The 19915-nt window shown below is 38.3% G+C and overlaps 1 protein-coding gene across 2 annotated transcripts in view; it reads left to right on the top strand.

Moving 5' to 3' along the window:
• The window catches only part of PTPRR (protein tyrosine phosphatase receptor type R), a 136067-nt gene that overhangs the window by 60520 nt on the left and 55632 nt on the right, over positions 1–19915 (top strand). The window contains exons 1-4 of one of the 2 annotated variants that reach the window (XM_085044909.1): positions 493–581; positions 4101–4214; positions 7467–7622; positions 15224–15334. In XM_085044909.1, coding sequence (XP_084901035.1) covers positions 4110–4214; positions 7467–7622; positions 15224–15334 — 372 coding nt within the window. In that variant the 5' untranslated portion in view covers positions 493–581; positions 4101–4109. Of the gene's footprint in view, positions 1–492; positions 582–4100; positions 4215–7466; positions 7623–15223; positions 15335–19915 lie in introns of those variants that run through there. The other variant, XM_085044903.1, reaches the window with a different exon arrangement.

Below are 19915 nucleotides of genomic sequence, written 5' to 3'. Positions count from 1 at the left end.
TAAGGAAAATGTAAGAAAGACATGCTTCTCTGAATTTTTCTTGAGAAGCAGAACTTGACCTGTCAAATTATGGTTTATTGTAATATCCTAAAAATATTATTTGAGACTCTGTGATACACATTCCCTTTCATGTTAGTGATTTTTTTTGTCCCTTTAACATGAAGATCTTTATTAAAAAAACCCTGTAGGATGTCAGTTGTGAATGATCTTTGGTGGGTTTCTGTGCTGAGTTTCTCTTTCTGGAGCTCTGTCTTCCCAAGTTTTCCGCTACAAGAAAACTCCTTCACTTCAGGCTACCTTTTTTTACTTGGATCAGAGAAACCTGGAAACCGTCGCTACAGTTGCAATATCCAGGTCGGTAATTGCCCAGGAAAATGAGCCGTCCAGGGTGTTTGCCTCTGGGCTCAACAAGTCGCTATTGCCAACAGAGGCAGCAGATTCAAAATTGTAACCTCCTTGGGGAGGTGGTTGCAATCCATGATAAACACTGCAGATGAGCAAAGGTGAAGGATTAGTGCTGACTTACTGGGATGCTTCAGCTCTTTTTTTTCCAAAGCAAAAGGAGCAGCTAGAGGAGCACAGTAAGACGTAACTTCTGTATCTATGTTAATGCTTTATTTATTTAGATGGATTGCTTTACAGGGGTTAATTTCACAATTTTTTGCAGGTGGTATTAGAGCTCATAAGGATTTCATTTTTGTGATTATAACCTGTAAATAGCTGGACAGGTTTCCATTGTAGGAGTAATCATCTTAAAAATTACACTTAACGTTGTTTGTCTAATGTACAGGTATTGTTGCATTTGTACTTCATCCATTAGCAGTTTTCTATCCTAATCTCTTACCTTAATGGACTAAAGTCAAAACAGTATCTAGGTATGCTATCAGAATGGCACAGTAGTATTAAAATATTAAATTTTAATAATGTTTTGTAAATTTTCTGATAAAAACAATTAAAATTATTTTTGCCTTTCTCTTTTCTATAATCTTTCTTTTATTTTTCTTTTTTTTTTCCCTCTAACTAACTTTTTTCAACAAAAATTGTTGTAGTTAAAATTTTGCAGAAAGGCAATTTTATGCCAGACCCTCAGGTCAGACTTAAATTTCAGTCACCTTCAGGAGGCACATGCCAGAATTGAGAATATAATGTCCCCAAGTGTTGCCTTCATCCCAGACCAGTCTGATAATATTCTTGTAATTGAAGAGACCCATTGCCTATGCTGAATAGCCATAAATTAGCTGTGATCTTGTCAGAAGGAACTTGCGAAAAGACTGTAATCTCTCCCTGTTCCTATCATTTACCATAAATACCCAGAGTTGGCCACAGTACAATAAACTTGATATGTCTCCAATCTAGTCCTCTGATTTTTGCTTTTACAAATACAGTACCCAAAAAGGATGATAGAGAGCACAGAGCACGTTTGTGATGATCTCCCCACTCAAAAGCAGGTGCTCTTGGGATCCCATCAAGCATTTATGTAAATTACCTTTCACTGATTGAATTAGCAATTCCATTCCTAAAGTGGCAGATTCTGGATTGCTTACTTTCCTTTTGACAGGAAGAGTCAAATGCACTCCCTGGGCTGTCTGATATAGAAAAAGGCGACGTATAATACTCTTACTTAATTTTTGCTATGATTGCCTAGGATCTAAGATTTACACTAACAGCAGAAAATGAGAAACAGATCCCTTCAATGGACAGCAAAACAAGGTTCTTATAATAAATGTGAGGTGCTTCTTTCTCAGATACTTCTTGGGCTTTTTTTGGATGAATATGAATAGTCAACAAAAAACCCAAAAACCTTTATAGCTACACAAGATGCATCCTGAGATAAGGCTTAAGGGCAAATTTCTTCCCATCCTCTTAGGAGGTTTTCTAAAAGGGTCCTGTAATCTCTGGCTGCAGGGCCAGGTGAGATTTTTAAGCAGGCTGATGCCAGACTGACAGAGTGGTGGGGTCTTCAGGCTTCCCCCAGGACAATGAAGGACAATATAGCTGTTACAGAGACACATACACCCAGTGCAGCCTTGGATGAATATTTATTAAAGGACACAGTGGACCAAATTCAGATCTGGTAGGTGGAAATATGACTCTCCTGAAGATAATGGAATTTCTCCACATTTACTGTCCCTGGATATGACAAAGCACAATCCCAGCATACTAAATCTATGGGAATTTATTACCTCCTTATAGGCTCTATAAGATCTTCTATTTCCTCTGAAGTGAGATATTTTTCTGGCAATTTAATTTCCATGTCTTTGTCAGTGAGGTCTTAACACATTATTTAACAATATCTCTATTAATGTGTTATGATACCTGGCTAAAATATGTTTAAATGAATATATTTTGATTTTATGCCTGCCAGTTTTGCTCAATAACAACAGTTATTATTATCCCCATAATTCAGGGTCACCAACTTAGACACTCTTTATGCCATCCTAATGGATCTCTAGGGACCCTCATGACAATCTTTCTATTTCAGCAGCAATTCCCTTTCTCATTTACTTAAGATCTTCAGACCAGGCTGTCTCAGTATAATGACAGCTTCAAAGCTCCGAAACAATTTTTGTCAGGTGTTCCAAGAGTCAGTCTGGAGTACAGAAGCAAAAGTGCTCACACCTGTTAGAGCTCCATATATGCCCTCTCAAGACATCTTTCAGTGATAAATTTGGACCAGTTTTGTAATCACCAAGGATGTCTGTCTAATTCACCAAGAAGTAAAGAGAAGATTTTGCATTTCAAAAATGGGTAGAAAGGGTAATTTAAATTGAAGAATCTGTAATACTCCTGGTTGAATTTAAGTTCATCTGTGTGGTAAGAGCAGATCTCATGCATCAAGACCCGTCAATCCCAGTAGTGTAGAAAAATGAGAAAAGGGGTGGAAAACAGAAAAAAAAACTCAGTACTGACAGAAAAATCAAATTGATAGTGGAAGAGGAAAGCAAATATTTTATGGTTTCACATCATATCTTATAAATACTGATAAAGAACAACAGTCAAAATGCATGATGTTGTTTTTCTTTGAGAAAAGTATTTCCTTTCTTTCTGAACCATAAGCATATTCCCATTGTGATATTCCCAGGTCAGATACTTAATTCTCTTTATGCAGCTCTGGTTAGGTAGGAATACTTGCTTGGTTCCCCAGAACAGTACGCTGGCATATGGCTCTAAATAGGAAGTTTAAAATTTAAAAAAAATCCTTTTCATCTCAAGTCAACTGGCTCAGGCAGATCTTACTAACTTCCTAAGTCAGAAGTTGCCAGAAGCATTGGAATCCTTCTGTGGTCATCTGCCATAGTAATCTTTTCTCTCTTCTCCACTTCATATGTCTGCAAAAGGGTTATGAAATCAAAGAAGTAGACCCTAAGTACCACACAGAAGTATTGTCTGCCAGGAATCATGGGGAGACCCAATATCTGGGTCTTCTTGGACACAAGATTTGAACGTAAATTATTTCTTGGGTAAAACTCCACTGACTTCACAAGAAGGATCTGAACTTTAAGAAACTTCTAAATTTCACTATACCACAGGAAAAGTAAATGCTTCAGTGCTATAGTTTGTCTCATCCTGTGACTTGCATGAGGAAGCTTTAGGAAATTTAAGTATGGGGAATGCATCCAGAATGTTTTTTTTTTAATCTCAGAATCTGCTAATCAGAATTAAAATTATATGATTTCACTACGTCTGACTCATTCTTCACCTTCAGGGAGATATGCTAAGACAATATTCCCAACGAATCTTCATTGTGCAAACTCAACATCTCATTCTTTAAGGATGTATTGGTGTTTCATGCTTGACTTACATTTCTAAAGTAGTAATTGTGTTATCGTTAATACTGTAACTTGCCCAAAGAATTAAGCCAAAACCATCTGGAACCCATTCTGAGTGGACTTGAGTAAAGGTGGTACTTTGCTAATGAATAGCATTTAAGGTACTTAAATTTAACTTTGGGCTTATATATTGTGATGCATGTAGATTACACAGATTATTGTTACAGGAGAAAAACCCAACAATAATTAGTGAAAAGCTCCCGAGACCACTTATCTTGAGAACTAAATGTCTTGAGCAAGGGGTTCATTTGAAGTCATTTTGTTTTTCAGACACTGCAAATGGATGTAAACAAGCTGAATATCACATTGCTTCGGATATTTCGACAAGGAGTGGCAGCAGCACTGGGACTGTTACCTCAGCAGGTTCATATCAACAGACTCATTGTAAGTACTAAAAGACTGCATGTGCTAAAGTGTACCTGTTTATTTAAATTATCCTAAATTTATCTTCCTGCCACTATGGAAGAGTGCAATTAAATAGGACAGAAAAATACTTATGATTCCATTTTTTCAGCTGCACTACAGAAAAATAGATCTCCATTACAATATTATTTAAATTTCCTTTTGAAAAGAAACCATTATCAGCTAAGTCATATAAATCTCTTTTTTGTCCTATTCATAAGCATATTGCTTATCCCTTAATTTTCATTCCAATGAAGTTCTTCTTCACATTCATACCTTAACCATGTTTTGTTTCTCAAAGGTTGAGTATTGCTCAAAAAATACATGATTCTTCCTTTCAAAGGCATCTTCACAGTTTATCCTCAGACTTTCCATTAGTAAATTAAATGTCACCTCACAATATTAATATTCATGCTTTGTTATTCTGCTATAATAATCAGTCCTTAGAAATTATGTGGCAGACTAGGTATCCTATTGGCAAAAGATGGCAATAAATTTGCTTCTAGCAGAAAAAGACTTATTTTAATCAACTGCCATTGTATGGTTTTCTGTTTATGCATACTTAACACTGTTGTCTTTTTATGACTGTTTTACCATGAAGCAAGGAAACCCAACATCATGTGTATTTCCAGTCTTCGATCGACTTTTCAGAGGGAAGAAGAGTTATTTTATTCCACACACAGTTTGAATATTAGGGAAGAAAACTGACAGGTTCAGCATAAAAGTATTTCCTGCCTTGAAAGCTTGATAGGATTGTATACATCAAAAAGGATTATAAAACTCTTTCAAATAATGTCTCTGTGAGAAAGGATCTCACAAAAAATCCAGCAAGAAAGATCAATAGGAGTGCACTGCAGCCCTTTTCATGTTCTTCAGGGATGTCACTCATTTGTGACAAGCGATACTAAATTTCCTTTACCCTCTGCATTGACCAGAATGAAAGGTTTAAAGACATATTCAGAGAAAAGCACAATTAAATGAGAAATGTTTCGGAGTCTGAGATGCTTCTTCTTCTGAGATGCTATGATACTTCGACATACTGAGTCACTTAGTAACTTTCTTGCTATGCTCTGTAGAAATTATGTAAATAAACAGAAGAAATTTGCTGTTTATTTTCCTACTGGCTCCATTGTTTTTTGCTTTCTCCTCTCATTTGTGATCTAAGGGAAAAGGTAATGTCATTTTGTGCTTCCATATAGCCCAGAATACAGTCAGTACTATTATTTGATTAGTCTTTTCAACACCCATAAAGGTCTTCTATGAGTTAATGTTTCAGCAATATAAGTAAACAAGCCAACTTTTACCCTATTTGCTCTAAAAATCACACAGTCAGAATTCACAAGGAAGACAAATGGATCTTAGGAGACACTATTTCCACTTTTAATCCTTGTAACATGAGACAGTTCCTCTCACGCAGAGTGCTGGCAAGCAAGCAGAGCAGATCAAAATTCATCTTGCCTTGTTTCAGTGTAGTCTAAACTACTCATCTAGGCTCCCTGTAAAAGCAATGTAGAGGATGGTAACTGGAGGAGGAGAGCCATTGAGATCCATCCCGATTGTATTAGGATGGATTAAATAATTCTCTGGAGATGTCAGTCTCTCTCTGCTGACTTTTGGAGGTAGTTTAGACAAGTGAAGTGAGGTAAGGTGACTCACTCCCAAGTGAGCAGCTCTTAGAAGTGATCAGGAGTGTGGAAGCCAGGATGTGGATGGGCACAGGGAGAGCAGAGAGCCTGCTAACCTCTTACATGTAACAACATATAGTGTGCCAGGAAATATTAACTGGGTATTTCCAGTGTCTCCTTAACCTTTCTAGTACATCCTCCTCCCATAAAGGTCCTTTAATGGGCAGATGAATGTCTAAACAGAAGAGGCACAAAACACTGGGAATGCTGTGTACCCACCAAGCCCTGCCTGGTGCCTGTGACCTGCACCCAGCACAAGTCACCTACCCATGTCAGAGACTGAGTAGAAACACAGCCTCAAATCAGTTTCTTCAGGTCCCACCAGTAGCCAGTGTCCTTACCATTCTTATTGAGCAGATGGACCAACAGCACATGTGAAAGCACAGAGGGCAGATTTAGGGCAAACATGTTTGAAAAAGGCCCTTTCCGTGCAGCTCTATTTTGAATGCAAGGAGTATTTTATGAAAATAATATTTTATGCAAAGGTTTTTTAAGAATAGCAAAAGATGCCTTTTTCTTCACTTCAGTAGAGATAATGATGCACATTCAAGGTGATAGGAAGGAGGCAGGGGAAATCAGAATTATCCTAGTTTGAACTGATCTCTCCCATCCCATAATGATGAACAGCAAATAACAAGACTGGTGAGGTTCTTGCCTGCACAGGCAGCAATGCAGGGAGCAGCTCCATGCCTACCTCTTGTGTGTGGAATACACCAGGTCTGGACCCCACAGTGTCAGCTGTGCTGGCCATACCATTGGGAAGCCAAGGTTCCCACAACCTGTTTGGACATCAGAGCTGTCTGGAGCACTGGTCTCGGGTGCTATCACAACAGAGGAACTCTCCTTCCTTTTGCTACCTTGAAACAGAGTGAGCATCACTGACATTTCTAATACAGGACCTCTTAGGCTGCCAGGACTGCATCAAATGTACAAAGGCAAGAATTAATAGATAGGAGAGTGGACATTTTCAGGTTACCCATTAACTGTTATAAAACTTTCCTGATTCTTTAATATTTGTTGTACCTTTAATTTTGTTGTTCCTTTAATGTTGTTGTTTGTTTGTATTAAGTTGCACTGCAGTCAACTTAAAGGACTTTATACTTTATTGTGTTATGTGTCTGCAACGTGTTGACAAGGGGTTAGAAAGCAATGTCCAAATATCACAGCATTATGCTAAGCATTCCTACTTCAGCTCAGCTCAGATGAACTATCTGCTAAAATCCCTGCTGACCCATTGCCATTGACCCCATCCTATGGCTCCTCCCATCACTACACTGCATTGATTATTTAATTTTACTAGACTCAGGAAAAGTCTACCCTGTCAATAGTGATTGAGAAAAAGCACACATGCCCACCTATAGGATTTGCATTTTCTTCCACTGTCTGCTGGGATTTACAGAGACAGGGAAAAGATATGTTCTCTTCACAGAGCAGGTTGCAACCTTTATATTTTGTGCTTTTGTTTTTGGAAATATAGTTGCAATCTACAGGCAGCAGACATTATCTAATGTCAGACTCCTCCTATGATTTTACTTTTTTTTTTCCCTAGGGGAAGAAGAACTGTGTGGAACTGTTTGTGTCCCCACTGAACACGAAGCCAGGAATTTCTGAGGCGCTCCCCTCTGAAGAAGTGCTGCGTTCCCTTAATATCAACATTTTGCATCAGAGTTTATCCCAGTTTGGAATAACAGAGGTCTCCCCTGAGGTTGGTTATTAATTTTCTAACCTGTATTATTTTGATACAGATTAGGCAGTTACATCCTTGGTAGTTTTCAGGCGGAGGTTCTCAAGCATGAGGCAGAAAATGTATAGGCTGAGATACCATCACTACTCTAAGGCAATCATAGAATCCTAGAATAGCCTGGCTTGGAAAGGACTTTAAAGATCATCTAGTTCCAACCACTCTGGTGCACCTTTCACTAGACCAGATTGCTCAGAGCTCCATCCAACTAGCCCTGCCAAATTAATTTAGTAGTGCTTTATTAGGCTATTTACTCTTTAACATCCAGGTTCCTCCCCTAGATGAGCTACTGTTGAAATCAGAGTTTAGATCCTAAGCATGCACCAATTGCCTTAAAGAAAGTGGACATAAGGAATTCCAGTCTAATAATGGGGGTTGGAAGGTATAACAATTTCTGCAGAGAGATAAATGGAATGCAGGTATTAGGTGTCACCATTACTACCCATGTAACTTGTGTCTGACGTTTTAAAAATAAAACTTCTAGCTATTATTTATGATATTATTATAATATTATTATTACTATGATGTATGACTTCATCCATTTTTTGGAAAAAGAATTCATTTCAAAGCAGAGACTGCATTGTCATCTCCACAGCTTGCCTGAGACATTATCAGTGAGAAGGACATCTAACTCAGGGCTGACCATTTAAACTGTGCCCAGAAAATGAAAAAAAAGCAAAAGCCTTTAGGAAAAAAAGCCACAGACATAGCCACATCCCACTGCATTTTATTTAGTGTCTTACCCAAAGCCCTTACGTACATATAAAGACCCTCAGAATACCATTCAGGGCCAAACCCTTTCAATAATGTTGTGAATAATCAGGATTTTCTGTGAAAACTCCCAATTTGGCAGAGGAGATGTCAATGTCCAAAAAAGTGGGCAAAAAATTAAATACTCTGATGAGCTGTGTTTCCCTCTACAGGTAAAAAGTTCCTGGGTTTTTTAATATCCAAAGCTATGTTTGTGACATTGCTGTTTGAACCATTGGGCTGTTATGCCTAGCTGTATTTCTACTGATTAGAAATTGTTTTGCTCATTTTAAGTATTCTAACTCTAAGAATCTAGATGTCTTTGTTACAAAAAAATGAAATACAAAAATAAGGCCCATTCATGTTCTACTACAGCAACCTGCCACTATCAAAATTCAAATTCTCAAGTGTTAGCCGTTCTAACACAAAGGAAAGCAAAGCAGTTGTGTCCAAATGTCAAATCAAGTCTTTATATCACCCATCAGCAACCTGAGCGAAGCTTCTTTTAGGTCAGAATTTCCTTCATATCTGAAGCATATGAGTCTGATGGTTGGTATAGATGCAATTATCTATTCCAAGCACTTCAGTTACAAACAGCACTTCAGGTAGACATGGGGCAAGAACTTACATGAATAATAGATGAATGGAGAAATGTCATCCAGCTATGAAGAGATGCTGGGAAAAAACCAAGCACTGAACTCAAGAGCTCATCTTGAGTTAAATACGTTTAAATAATTTGGAGTGCTCAGATATTTGTATTTTCTTTCTGGAAAAAAAATGTAGATAATAATTTAGGAAAGGATTATTAAAATGAATGTTGTGCAGTCTCTAACTCCTTCTAATACTGTTGGAGATACAAGAGAATATTTTAATATTTCAATTGAAAGCAGATTATATAGCTAAGGTACTGATCCTGAAAAATAATGCAACTTTACACAAACAGGTATTCCTTTTGGATCTCAGTAAATGGTTTACATGTATACAACTACACAGAAAACAACATCTAAAAGACAGCAACATACAATCTTTACTTGGTCAACTACTAACCACTTATTTTCTCTCAACTTGCTCTAAGAACAAATTTTTCCAAACAAAGTAACAGCAAACCAAAACAGCCAAACCTTTGAAGGAAGGCATAGTTATACAAAGCCTACATATCTTCGACACATTATTTTACCCATTGTGTGTACTCCTGAACTATCAATCCTGATTAAATCATCAGCTAATAAATTGTACACTCTTCTACCAAAAGTATGAATGCTTCACAACCAGTATTGCATGTGCACTATCAGTGTATCTGTGCACCAAGAAATAATTATTCTCATCTTTCTAGATGGGTGGCTGTCAGGGGTGGAATTTGTCTCCTTTTTCAGCTGCATTTCAGTAAGAGCTGCCTAAGTTTTGAAAGTCTGCTGTCTCTCTCTCTACAGAAAACAAAAAGAGAGATGCTTGACAGGCAGTTCATCCCATCTGTAAGGTGCCTCTCCTGAGATTGCTTGGTTGACTCTTTTTAACAAGGTTTAGTGCACACTAGACCCCCAGAGGGTTGATGGTGAGGGAGATTAACCTGTCCAAAGAAATTTTACCAAGATGATGTAGGAAAACCCCATGGAAAACTGCTCTGCTCAAAGTCTCAGCCCATACCATACCATAAACAGCAAAAGTCTCAGTGGATGTTGGTACCTGGAACTACATTTCCATCCATTACAGAAATAATTTGCTTGCACATCTGCTGATGCATTGATCACTGGTTGATCTATTTCCAAGTAAATTACCTGTCTCAAAATTATATCCCAGTTTCTTGTTCTGCAATGGCTGAAAGAGCAGTTTCCCTATATGTCTTTGCTGTGTGAACCACTAGAATACTTCACTGCTCGGTATAGAATGTGATATGTACCAGTGGGAATGCGTAAATTTTGAGGAGTTATTGCCATTTCAGGGGTCCAGAACAAAGTCAATACCTTTCATATGACCTTGCTCTTCCAATGACTTATTGTAGTTGTTCTATTTGCTCTTTTATCATGGTCTAAAGTTTGTGTCTGAAGTGGTATTTTGGATTGAGTTCTGCTGCATGGGATGTACCATAGTCAGGAGCAGAGTTCTCCAGAACAAAGTACCAAACTGGGGCTTAATGGTAGGACTAAATTCAAGGACTTAGGCAGTCTGTGTTATTATGGTGTGGGAATCCTGGCTTCCTAATGTCTTTAAATTGTGCTTGGAGTAAAAAAGAAAATACTACTGGATTTCAGAGCTTACTAGAATAGAAGAAGTGATTTTCAATGAGAAAAGTAATTGAAGTTACAGTAAGTAAAATAATGGTTACTATGTTTTGAGAGTTAAGCTAACTGCCAGCTGGGGATGAGTCACTGAAGGAGAAATTTCCAGAGTTCATACCAAAATTATGCAATCCCAAAATGTACCATTACAGCCTCTTTGCACAAAGAGGTTGCCTTTGAAGTGTGTGATATTAACATATTAGGGAAGAAATCAAAGGAAGCAATCATTCACCTAAAGTACACAGAAACTGTAACTCACTGTAAGCACAAGTGATCAAAACCAGTATCTTAGAAATTACAACAGCCTGGACTGACAGAGGCACCTGGGAACAAAGCAGAGCACAAGGACGTGCTCCTGTGATCAGGCAAGGCAGGTGCAGTGTAACACCTGCACGGCTGCACCTAGAGCACCCAACAGGAACAGGAGCCCTGCAGGCTGCAGTGTGGATGTGGCATCACAGCACTTCATCACACATGTGCCTAAGGTAGAGGCTTTGGGGAGACTTTGTCAGAGGAGACATGGATAAGTGGCTATTATCCAGTGTCCTGTGAGCCTGAGAGGTCACACACATTCCTACATGTTTTCACTGTGGGTAGAAGTAATTTCTTGGCAGCCTCTCCTAACATGCCTTAGCTAACATAGTTAAAATAGCAGAAAAAAACAAAGCTATTCAGTGTGAACTTCCATGAACCCTTTTTGATCTTGAGTTCTATCCCCAGCTCCCTGTAAGCTTTCCTCTGAGCTCAGAACTACAGCTTGCTGTGCTCTCATTAGTGTTTCAGCCCAAGGGACTAATTGGGGGTTAACTGACCCAATTTGCAAATTCACCTATTTTTCCACTGAAAATTTATCTTTTCTGGCAGGTCCTGATACCGCAGCAGGATCTTTCAGTCACAGATTTTACAATGACTGCTTCAGGTCAATGTCTCTCTTGTTATTATCAAAAGCTGGCTGCTCATTTTATTTGCTTGTAGAAATACGCCACTATTTCTCTGTAATAAGGCTAGAAAAGCCAGAGTAGATTTTTAGTGTCTTAAAAAAAAAAAAAAAGAAGTTATAAAAGTTGTTTAGAAAAAACACATTTGTTCCAGTTCACAGCAAAGCAGATACTTTTGTGTGCAGGTACTTCTCAATAAGGTTAGTGATTGAAGGGCATTGTAAGAATACATTTGATTCTTCCGCACCTTGAATTATGCTGAATTTAAACAGTTTAAATTAACCTGGCTCATTCTGCCTCAAAAACTTGCCTGATTGTGGAGACTCCTTAGGGAATGCAAATACTAGGAAGTGATGCCTTCCTCCCTGCTTGTTCTAGGACCTGATGCTGCCTGAGCTACTGGAACTCCCTTGCCACTCCATCTGCTCTGATATTCCCCCACCTTCATTAGCTGCGGATTTTTGCAAATTAGTCTATCCTCCAGCCTACTCCTCAAAAACTATCTGAAAGTCTTGGTGGATTCTGAGGCAGGAAAAGTTTCCAGCTGAAGGAGAAAAATGTGGAGTAACGTCAGTTGGTTGAAACACAGCACGTGTCCCTGCAGGAGATTCATTGCCTGTGGTTGTGGACAAGAATCCTCTCGTTTTTGCCTAGCATTTGGCCATCCCTTGGCCAGCTTTTTTCCTGGGCATCAGCAATTTGTAGTGAGCTGGCAGCTGCTATCCCTCTTATCAGTTTTCCCAGTCAAAGGAACAAAGTTCTGAATGAGCAGCACTGACATTTCCAAAAGCAATTCCTTATCTTGGGTGTGAGATGACTCAGTTAATGGAGGTCACAGCTTCTTCTGTCATTAGGGAGCAGACTAAGCAACGATTTTGCTCTTCACCAGTTAGATCTGGGAGAGAGATTTCTTTGAGTAGGTGAAGGTACTACTAAAGTGTTTCAAAATGGTGTGTCAAGCAAGTTTGAGTTGAGGTATATGTTTTTTACACATTTTACAGCATTTGTAATGTTCTTTGAACATTATTTTTTGAAAGACAAAGCAGGGAAAAATGTATCCTGAACACACATAGCACTAAACAGACATCATAGAGATTCATTCTCTTCTCTTATTCCCTTCATTCTCAGTTATGTGTATGAAGTCTTTTCTAAAATATTATAAAAGTGTTATGACATGAATGAATTAAAGTTTATTTAAGACTCTCATCCACTGTGACTGAAAATCCTAGGAGCTGTTCATTTACTTTTTGCTGTATTTGTCCTTTCAGGGAAGAGGCATTAAACCACCCCATTTACTCACTTAAAAAAGGTCAGCACGGCCAATTTTCCTTTAGCTCCTGCTTTTTATCTAAATTTCCTCCTGAGAGATATGAAACACCGGAAAGGCATCAGGTAGCCCACTCAGGGTCAAACACTGAGTTTATAGCTAATGGGCCACAGCTGCAGCTGCTGCTGTCACCATGGGATTCCCATGGAGCATAACAGGAGCAGTCTTGGATGTAGAGCAGCTGCAGGTTTGGGATCTGAGCCAGCACTGGGACCCAAGTCCTGTGCCATGAGCACAGCAGAATGACCTTGCTGTGCTGACGTAGTATATTGTACAGAAAGTTGCACCCCAATACAGAGGCAGCAGTGTTTAAATATGTCTAGGAACAATTTCTGCAGAAATATTTGGCAAGATTTCCAGCTTCTCTTTGAAAGCCCTGGGTTTTAAGTTGCTCATTAAACATCAAACTGACGCTTTATAAGCCTTTTTTGTCAGTCAATACCTGCAATATTTTAAAGCTGAGACCATGAAACATTACATGATTACACATAATCACAAATATACTGATTTTACAAGGTTGGTTTCTGTAGTTGTGCTGAAGGATTTCCATTCTGGTCCCCAGGACTATTACTTCCAAAGAAAACTCTTCTTTATCATGCTTTCAGTTCTTAAACTGTCAACTCCCAGTTACACACATGCATTTCTTTAAGCAAGCAAGTCTCTGTAAATTAGCCATGCTACCAAATTCCTCTCTAAATGTTTGCATTTTTGGCAGTTGTATCTGTGAATTGCCTTGCATTGTCCTGACCCTTTTCAAAACACCAGGGCACGATCCTATTATGAAAGGAGGACCATGAAAACTATTTAGGATCCAGCACACAGCAGATTTTTCATCAGCTTGTCCTCTTCCTCAAGCCATGATCTCCCACTCCTCAGGAAGCTTTTCCACATTAATTCATCATCATCAGGACTTTCTGTGCTTGGTAGGCTGAAGAGGCTTGGGTTTGGGTGGCTTTGCCTTTTTGGAAGACAATGTTTGCTTGATACATCAGCTATGCAAAAAACCAGGCTAATTGGTGGCATGATGTACCCATGTGAAGTGTTAGAGGGTCCCTGCAGTTACACAGGCCCACTGAGCAGGAACTCAGCTTTAAGTGGAGGAGCTCTTTCCTCTGTGATAAACTGCCAGTCCTCTTACACAGCATCTCCAGAGAGGAAAAAAGGCCACATTGGGATGGGAAGACAACTCAGTAGTTGAACAAGAGGTTTATTAAAAGCCATTAGGGAATTTTAGCGAGAGGGAAGCACGAAGATCCTGAACATTTACAGTAGAAACCAGAATTTTAGAAAGTCAGTTTTACTCACTCTGAGAACTCTACTGAAAAGACACAATTAAGAAAATAAAAGCAAGTAGCTGAAAATTGGAAGAGCAATCTCTACAGAACTGTGGTCCCAGAAACATCAGACATCATACTTTGTTCTAAATAATATATTCCAGTTAGACTGAGGGTACATGCATTTTGTTTCTACTACCAAATCTCTATTTGAAAACATAGTGAAATTCTGGTAATTTAATAGCCCAACTAAGTCCCAGTGCTGCAATAAAGACAAAAATAAATGCTTTTACAATCATTATTATTTCATAAACCCCAGGAGCTCCCCAGGAGTTCTGGAAATTTTAGTGTGCACAGCTGTTTCAGAAATGTTCTAGCAGCAGGAAGACAAAGATAATGAGATTAACCACAATCAGAATTATAGATAGACAGATAATGGGATTATTTTCAGCAAAATCAATATTTTTTACATATGTGAGTGTGTGTAATCTAGAAGTGACAGTGTGATGGCTTCCCAGCTCATGAAGGTGAACCAGCACATCAGCTTCTCTTTGCTCCGTGTCAGGTGTAAGCAGTAGGAGGGCTGGCGCATGTGTGCTGGGGCTGGAGATAGGCACTGGGAAAAAAGAGGAAGGCTGAGTGCTTCCCAAAGCCCACGTGGGAGCACAGCCCTTTGACCTGACAAGCCAGGTTTCCAAGGAAGGCACTGGGTCTGGTTTGCTTTACCTTCAGCCAGCCTGTGGCCGCTGGTGGAGGATTCCCTGGGCGCCACGGAGGGCTGTGGATCCCCACGCAGTGCTGGGGGTACGCGGTGGTCCCGCTCCGTGGGCTGGGCGTGGGCAGGGGCTGCCAACAGCAGCGTCCAAAGCCATGCCATGTGCTGTGCAATGTCAACGCTGTCAAAGCTGAGGAGAGTGATTCATGCCCAACGAGAGCTATTTAATCTGCACATGCCGCTCTGTAACGTTTTTTTCTCTTTCTGTTTCATTGATTAAAAAAGAAAAATGTTTTGCAAGACCAGCATGAAGCAGACAAGATCTGGAGCAAGGAAGGATTTTATGCGGTGGTCATATTTCTCAGCATCTTTGTCATTCTAGTGACTTGTTTAATGGTAAGTTTCCTTTTTACCTTTATTTTGTTTTTTATTTCATGCTTTTCTCAGCCTTATGGATAGGGTCACACATTCTATACATGAGAGGTGTTTTCTCAAACCTATTACAAATTCAACTCCAATATATGAATTGGTCACTCTCATAATGCTGGGAAACCACAGCTTGAAGAATCACATTTCTTGTTTTTTGAGTTGAATGAAGAATGTAACTAGGGAAGCTGAAGAAATAAATAACAGGTTCTTAAATCTACAGAGTAACTGTGTAGGGCCATGAGTGACAACTTCTCAAACTTCTTAGGTCCCAGGATCCCTGAAATCTTCTTACCTGCCTTTATTTCAGTTTTATTGGATAGGAAAAGCAACACCACAGTAATAGAATGTTGTCAGTGCACAATTGTTGGAGTGCATGTCAGTATTCACATATCAAATGTACAATTTTTAAACTGAAATAACTAGTAAGTACATGAAGGAATAATCATATTTCTGAGCAACTTTGCCATTCACATTGTATGAGTTCGGTGGCCAGGTCTCTGAGCACCAGGCACAGTTCTGTTATGTTGAATACGAGATGTGCAATGGTCACACAGAAGATGAACACTACACCACCACTGATTTTCATTTTTCATTTTTGTATTTGTATTGAGTAGTTTTTTCATTTTTGTCTATTGTTGAATCTTACATATTTTCCTTCTCTGAATTTTGTGATACTTCTGTGGTGCACAAATATAAATGTTTACTGAATTCTCTGACAATCGTCAGCATTTCTTAACACAGTATCTTGGAGTCTTTTGACATATTTCTCTCAAGTACATTCAGGTTTTTTTAACCTCGATGGATTTCCCACTTACAACCCTAAGAAGGAAAGAATGTTTAAACTGAAGTTATTAAAAATGTTCACATTTATAACAATATGTTATTTAAGCTTTTAAATTCTCCCTAAGATTTGAAAAACACTTGTTTTATCATGGGAAATTGTTGCTGCATATATTTCGACCTTCCTTGTAATATCCATTTCTCCATTTCACTCAAAAAGAGGAGGGTAACTCCAAAAGTCTCTACTTCTCTCTACTTTTGAGAAGAGATGTTTTAGTCATAACTATTTAACTGGAAGGGTATAGAAAATGCTGCCTGTCCTTGTCCTGGTACCACACAATATTTTCATTAATGATATGTAATGCATAGACACTGTTGGAAATTATAAGCATTGTGTGAGACAGTATCAGAACTTCAAATATTCTTAGAGTGCCAGAGAAAAATGGGAAGGAACAAGAATGCTGCTTGGCAGGGACAAGAGGTCTAATCATGTACATCAACACAATGTAGCAAATATGTGGCAAAACAACAGTTCTGTAGGAAAAGTTCCAGAAGTATCACAGAACATACACAAAAGTAAATGAGCAACATCAATGTTGCAAAAATACTCTTCTTACCCTGGGATGTATAAATGAGAATATGATCTTAAGATCTAAATTCAGCTTGCTGTGGTAATTATTTGGTTATAGTATCATGTGTTACTCATTGTCTATTGTCTCTTTCTATACCGCCTTGTGAAAAATTTCAGGCAACTATATGAGGAAAGGGATGCAAGAGTGATCAGAGAATCAGAGGACATTAAATAATTTGGTTTATTTATGACAGGGAAAAGGAGCAAGCAGAAAAATGATAGTTCTCAAACATGGTAAGATTTCAAAGGCTGTAGTATGGAAGAGGATAATCCTTTCTCCATTGGTGATTGGAAAAGAAGCAAAATTTTCACAGGGTGATTTAGCTGACTCATTAGAAAGATCTTTGTTATTGCATGTGTCACAAGACCCTAGATTGCATTGCATGGGGAAGCTTGGGAGTTTTCATCTGCTAAGGTTTTAACATTTGTCAAATAGTTTGTGTGTAGCTGATTTGAAGTTAGGGCAGAGGTAAACACTAGTAGACTCCTTGAATTCCTTCCAGATGGAATTGCTATGATACTGGGGTCTTTTCTGCAGGTGTTCCCCTTTCTGTTCCCCCCAGGTCCAACCTGTATCTTTACATGTGCTACTGTTTAGATTGTGCAAATGAACACTGTCTCAGATTTTGCCAGGACCTGATAACACATGGAGTATGTGCAATCTGTAAAGCTAACAAACAGGTCACATTGTTTTTCATCCTACTTAATATGCATCAGATTTATGAAAAGTAGTAATTCGGTATTTCATATTCAGCCATTGCACTCCATCAGACCATTCTGTTTTAGCATAAGGCATTTGGCTCATTCATATAAGCTTCAGCTGTAGCAACCATATGAGGATGTCAAAATGCAGCCTCCTTTTAAAGTTACCGGGTAGGCACCAATTTGTCCATAGGCAGTTATTTGTAGTTCAAAGGGTCTAAACGTAGAAAGCTTAGCCTCTGCTAAGCCTTTGCTTAGCATCTGAAGTGTCCTTTAAAGTGTGGAGTAAGAAGTACTTCAAGTGATGATTATGATGATGAACAGTGCTCAGTGCAAAGCAGCTGAATTGTCAATGTTATAGCTTTGTTCTGTGTAATTTCTACTGAAATTGTAAAGAATGCAAGTTTCTCTCTTAACTGGGTTTTGCAAATTATGATGCTTCTTGGCACTGGCCATTAGCAACTTTTAGATTTCTTAATGCTTGACTGGAATTTAACAAATATACATACAAATATACAGTGCATAGTATTGCTAACCAGTGTAATACATCACCACATCAACTAAATTCAGACTTGCAAATTGTGCCTTTGAGGTAATTTTATGTATTTGCTCAGTTAGTCCTCACTGTCATGGTATGGGAACTCCTTGCAACCCAGGAGTGATTAATTACGTGTGGAAGGCAGCACAGAGATCTTTGCTATCCACATCATGGGCTGGCCATGGTTTCACTTTCACTGGGAACATTGTATATAATTTACAGTTTCCCAAGCAAAGTGCTAAGTAAGAATAAATAACTTCACCATTCTTATGTGTAAAACAGGTCTCTCTATGTTTTTTTTTTTATTTTACCTAGATAAAGAAATAACTGAGGCATCATCAAATTTACTAGATAATACAATATTTGACAGTGAGTTAAATTATTTTCTATCACACTTCATACTAATTTTGCCTGTTTTAATAAGCCAGTATATTTGCCAGTATCTTTTTTCTTTAGTTTGGAAATATCACTTTAGGTTATTAAACATCTGTAGCTAGCGATGACAAGAGGCTTTTCTAAATGGTTTTCTTTTTCTCACAAAAAAATAATAAAAATAGGATTTTTTTCTTTTAAAATAATGAAAGGCATGAACATTGAGCGACCTGGCTTGTGAAAGATGTCTCTGCTTATGGTGGTAAGGTTGGATTTGGTGATCTAGCTAGGTCCTTCTGACCCAAACTATTCTATGAACCTATAATTCCATGAACTTTGACTTGTCAACAGATTGTGAGGATCTAAATTTTTGCTATGGTGTCTGGGGTTTTGTGAGTTACTGACAGTAATTTGATGTTTTGGGGAGATGGTTACTTAAATGATAAATATGGTTTTGGCTTCATGATAGTTTTTTGGAATTTCTTTGACAAGAAAAAAATTGAATAACAAAAAAATGTATTCCAGCACCAAATTTTTCTCATGACCTATCTCTTGTTCTTAAACTTAGAAGTTTCAGGATTCATAAAGTCCAGGATTTCTGAAAGCATTTTTGATCATAGAACATATTCAGCTACCTAATATCAGCCTATCAACTTCAGCTTTTATCAGTTAAAAACTTAAATCAAAATTAACGGTTTGTGGATTTATCATACTGCAAGAGTGTTTAAGCCAGCTTGAAATCAGGGTGTTTGTCTATAAACTGGTCATAGGTTGTCTGAATTATTTTATTCAACTTCTACAGAACTCTTTATAATGTGTTCAAATCATGGTATCCAGATGCCTGCCAGTAATGCATTAAATACATAACTAACATCTGTCACATTTTTTGTTCTTTTTTCCCTTCCCCAGGGTTGGAGGGAAATTTTGTTTGCTGATTTTTTTTCTCATGCATTCATATGCACAATAGGTTTGCTCATGCAGGGATACACAGCCTCACACACATGTTGATAAGTACTTGCTAGAGAGAACACTTAATTACAGTGAACTCTCTTAATTAACATGATTTTTGGGAGATTTTACTCTACATTTCTGGGTGCCCTAAATACCTCTAGTCAGATGAGCTTTAGTTTCACTGCTCCACATAAATTTTGCCAAGATCTTCACTCTGGAGACATAGTTATCTTGTTGGGATTTCCTGTTGATCTCTGAAGATTAATAAAAGCAGTTTCCACTGGTACTGTGAATGGGTAGATAGGAGGCATTGGCCAAGCCAGGACATAACACATCAGCTTTACTTTGCAAAAATCTAAACAGAGATATGAAGAGTGAATGTCATGCTGTCAGCATGCTGTCATTCTTCCATATAAGCTAAGTCAAAGAGGAGGCAGAAAGAAGAGTTATTTTCCTTTTGGAGTATGGCTTTATACCCTAGGTTTAATGTATGAAAAAATTACGGGTGACCCACTCTGTGAGTGCTAGAGAATACTACTTTGTGTGTTCAGTTACTCCATGCTTCTTGATTTGC

The sequence above is a fragment of the Lichenostomus cassidix genome, chromosome 1Aa, assembly GCF_008360975.1.
Source record: "Lichenostomus cassidix isolate B80296 chromosome 1Aa, HeHo_3.0, whole genome shotgun sequence".
Classification (NCBI taxonomy): domain Eukaryota; kingdom Metazoa; phylum Chordata; class Aves; order Passeriformes; family Meliphagidae; genus Lichenostomus; species Lichenostomus cassidix.
The sequence above is the reverse complement of the archived record's forward strand: the minus strand, read 5'-3'. Positions and strand labels throughout refer to the sequence as shown.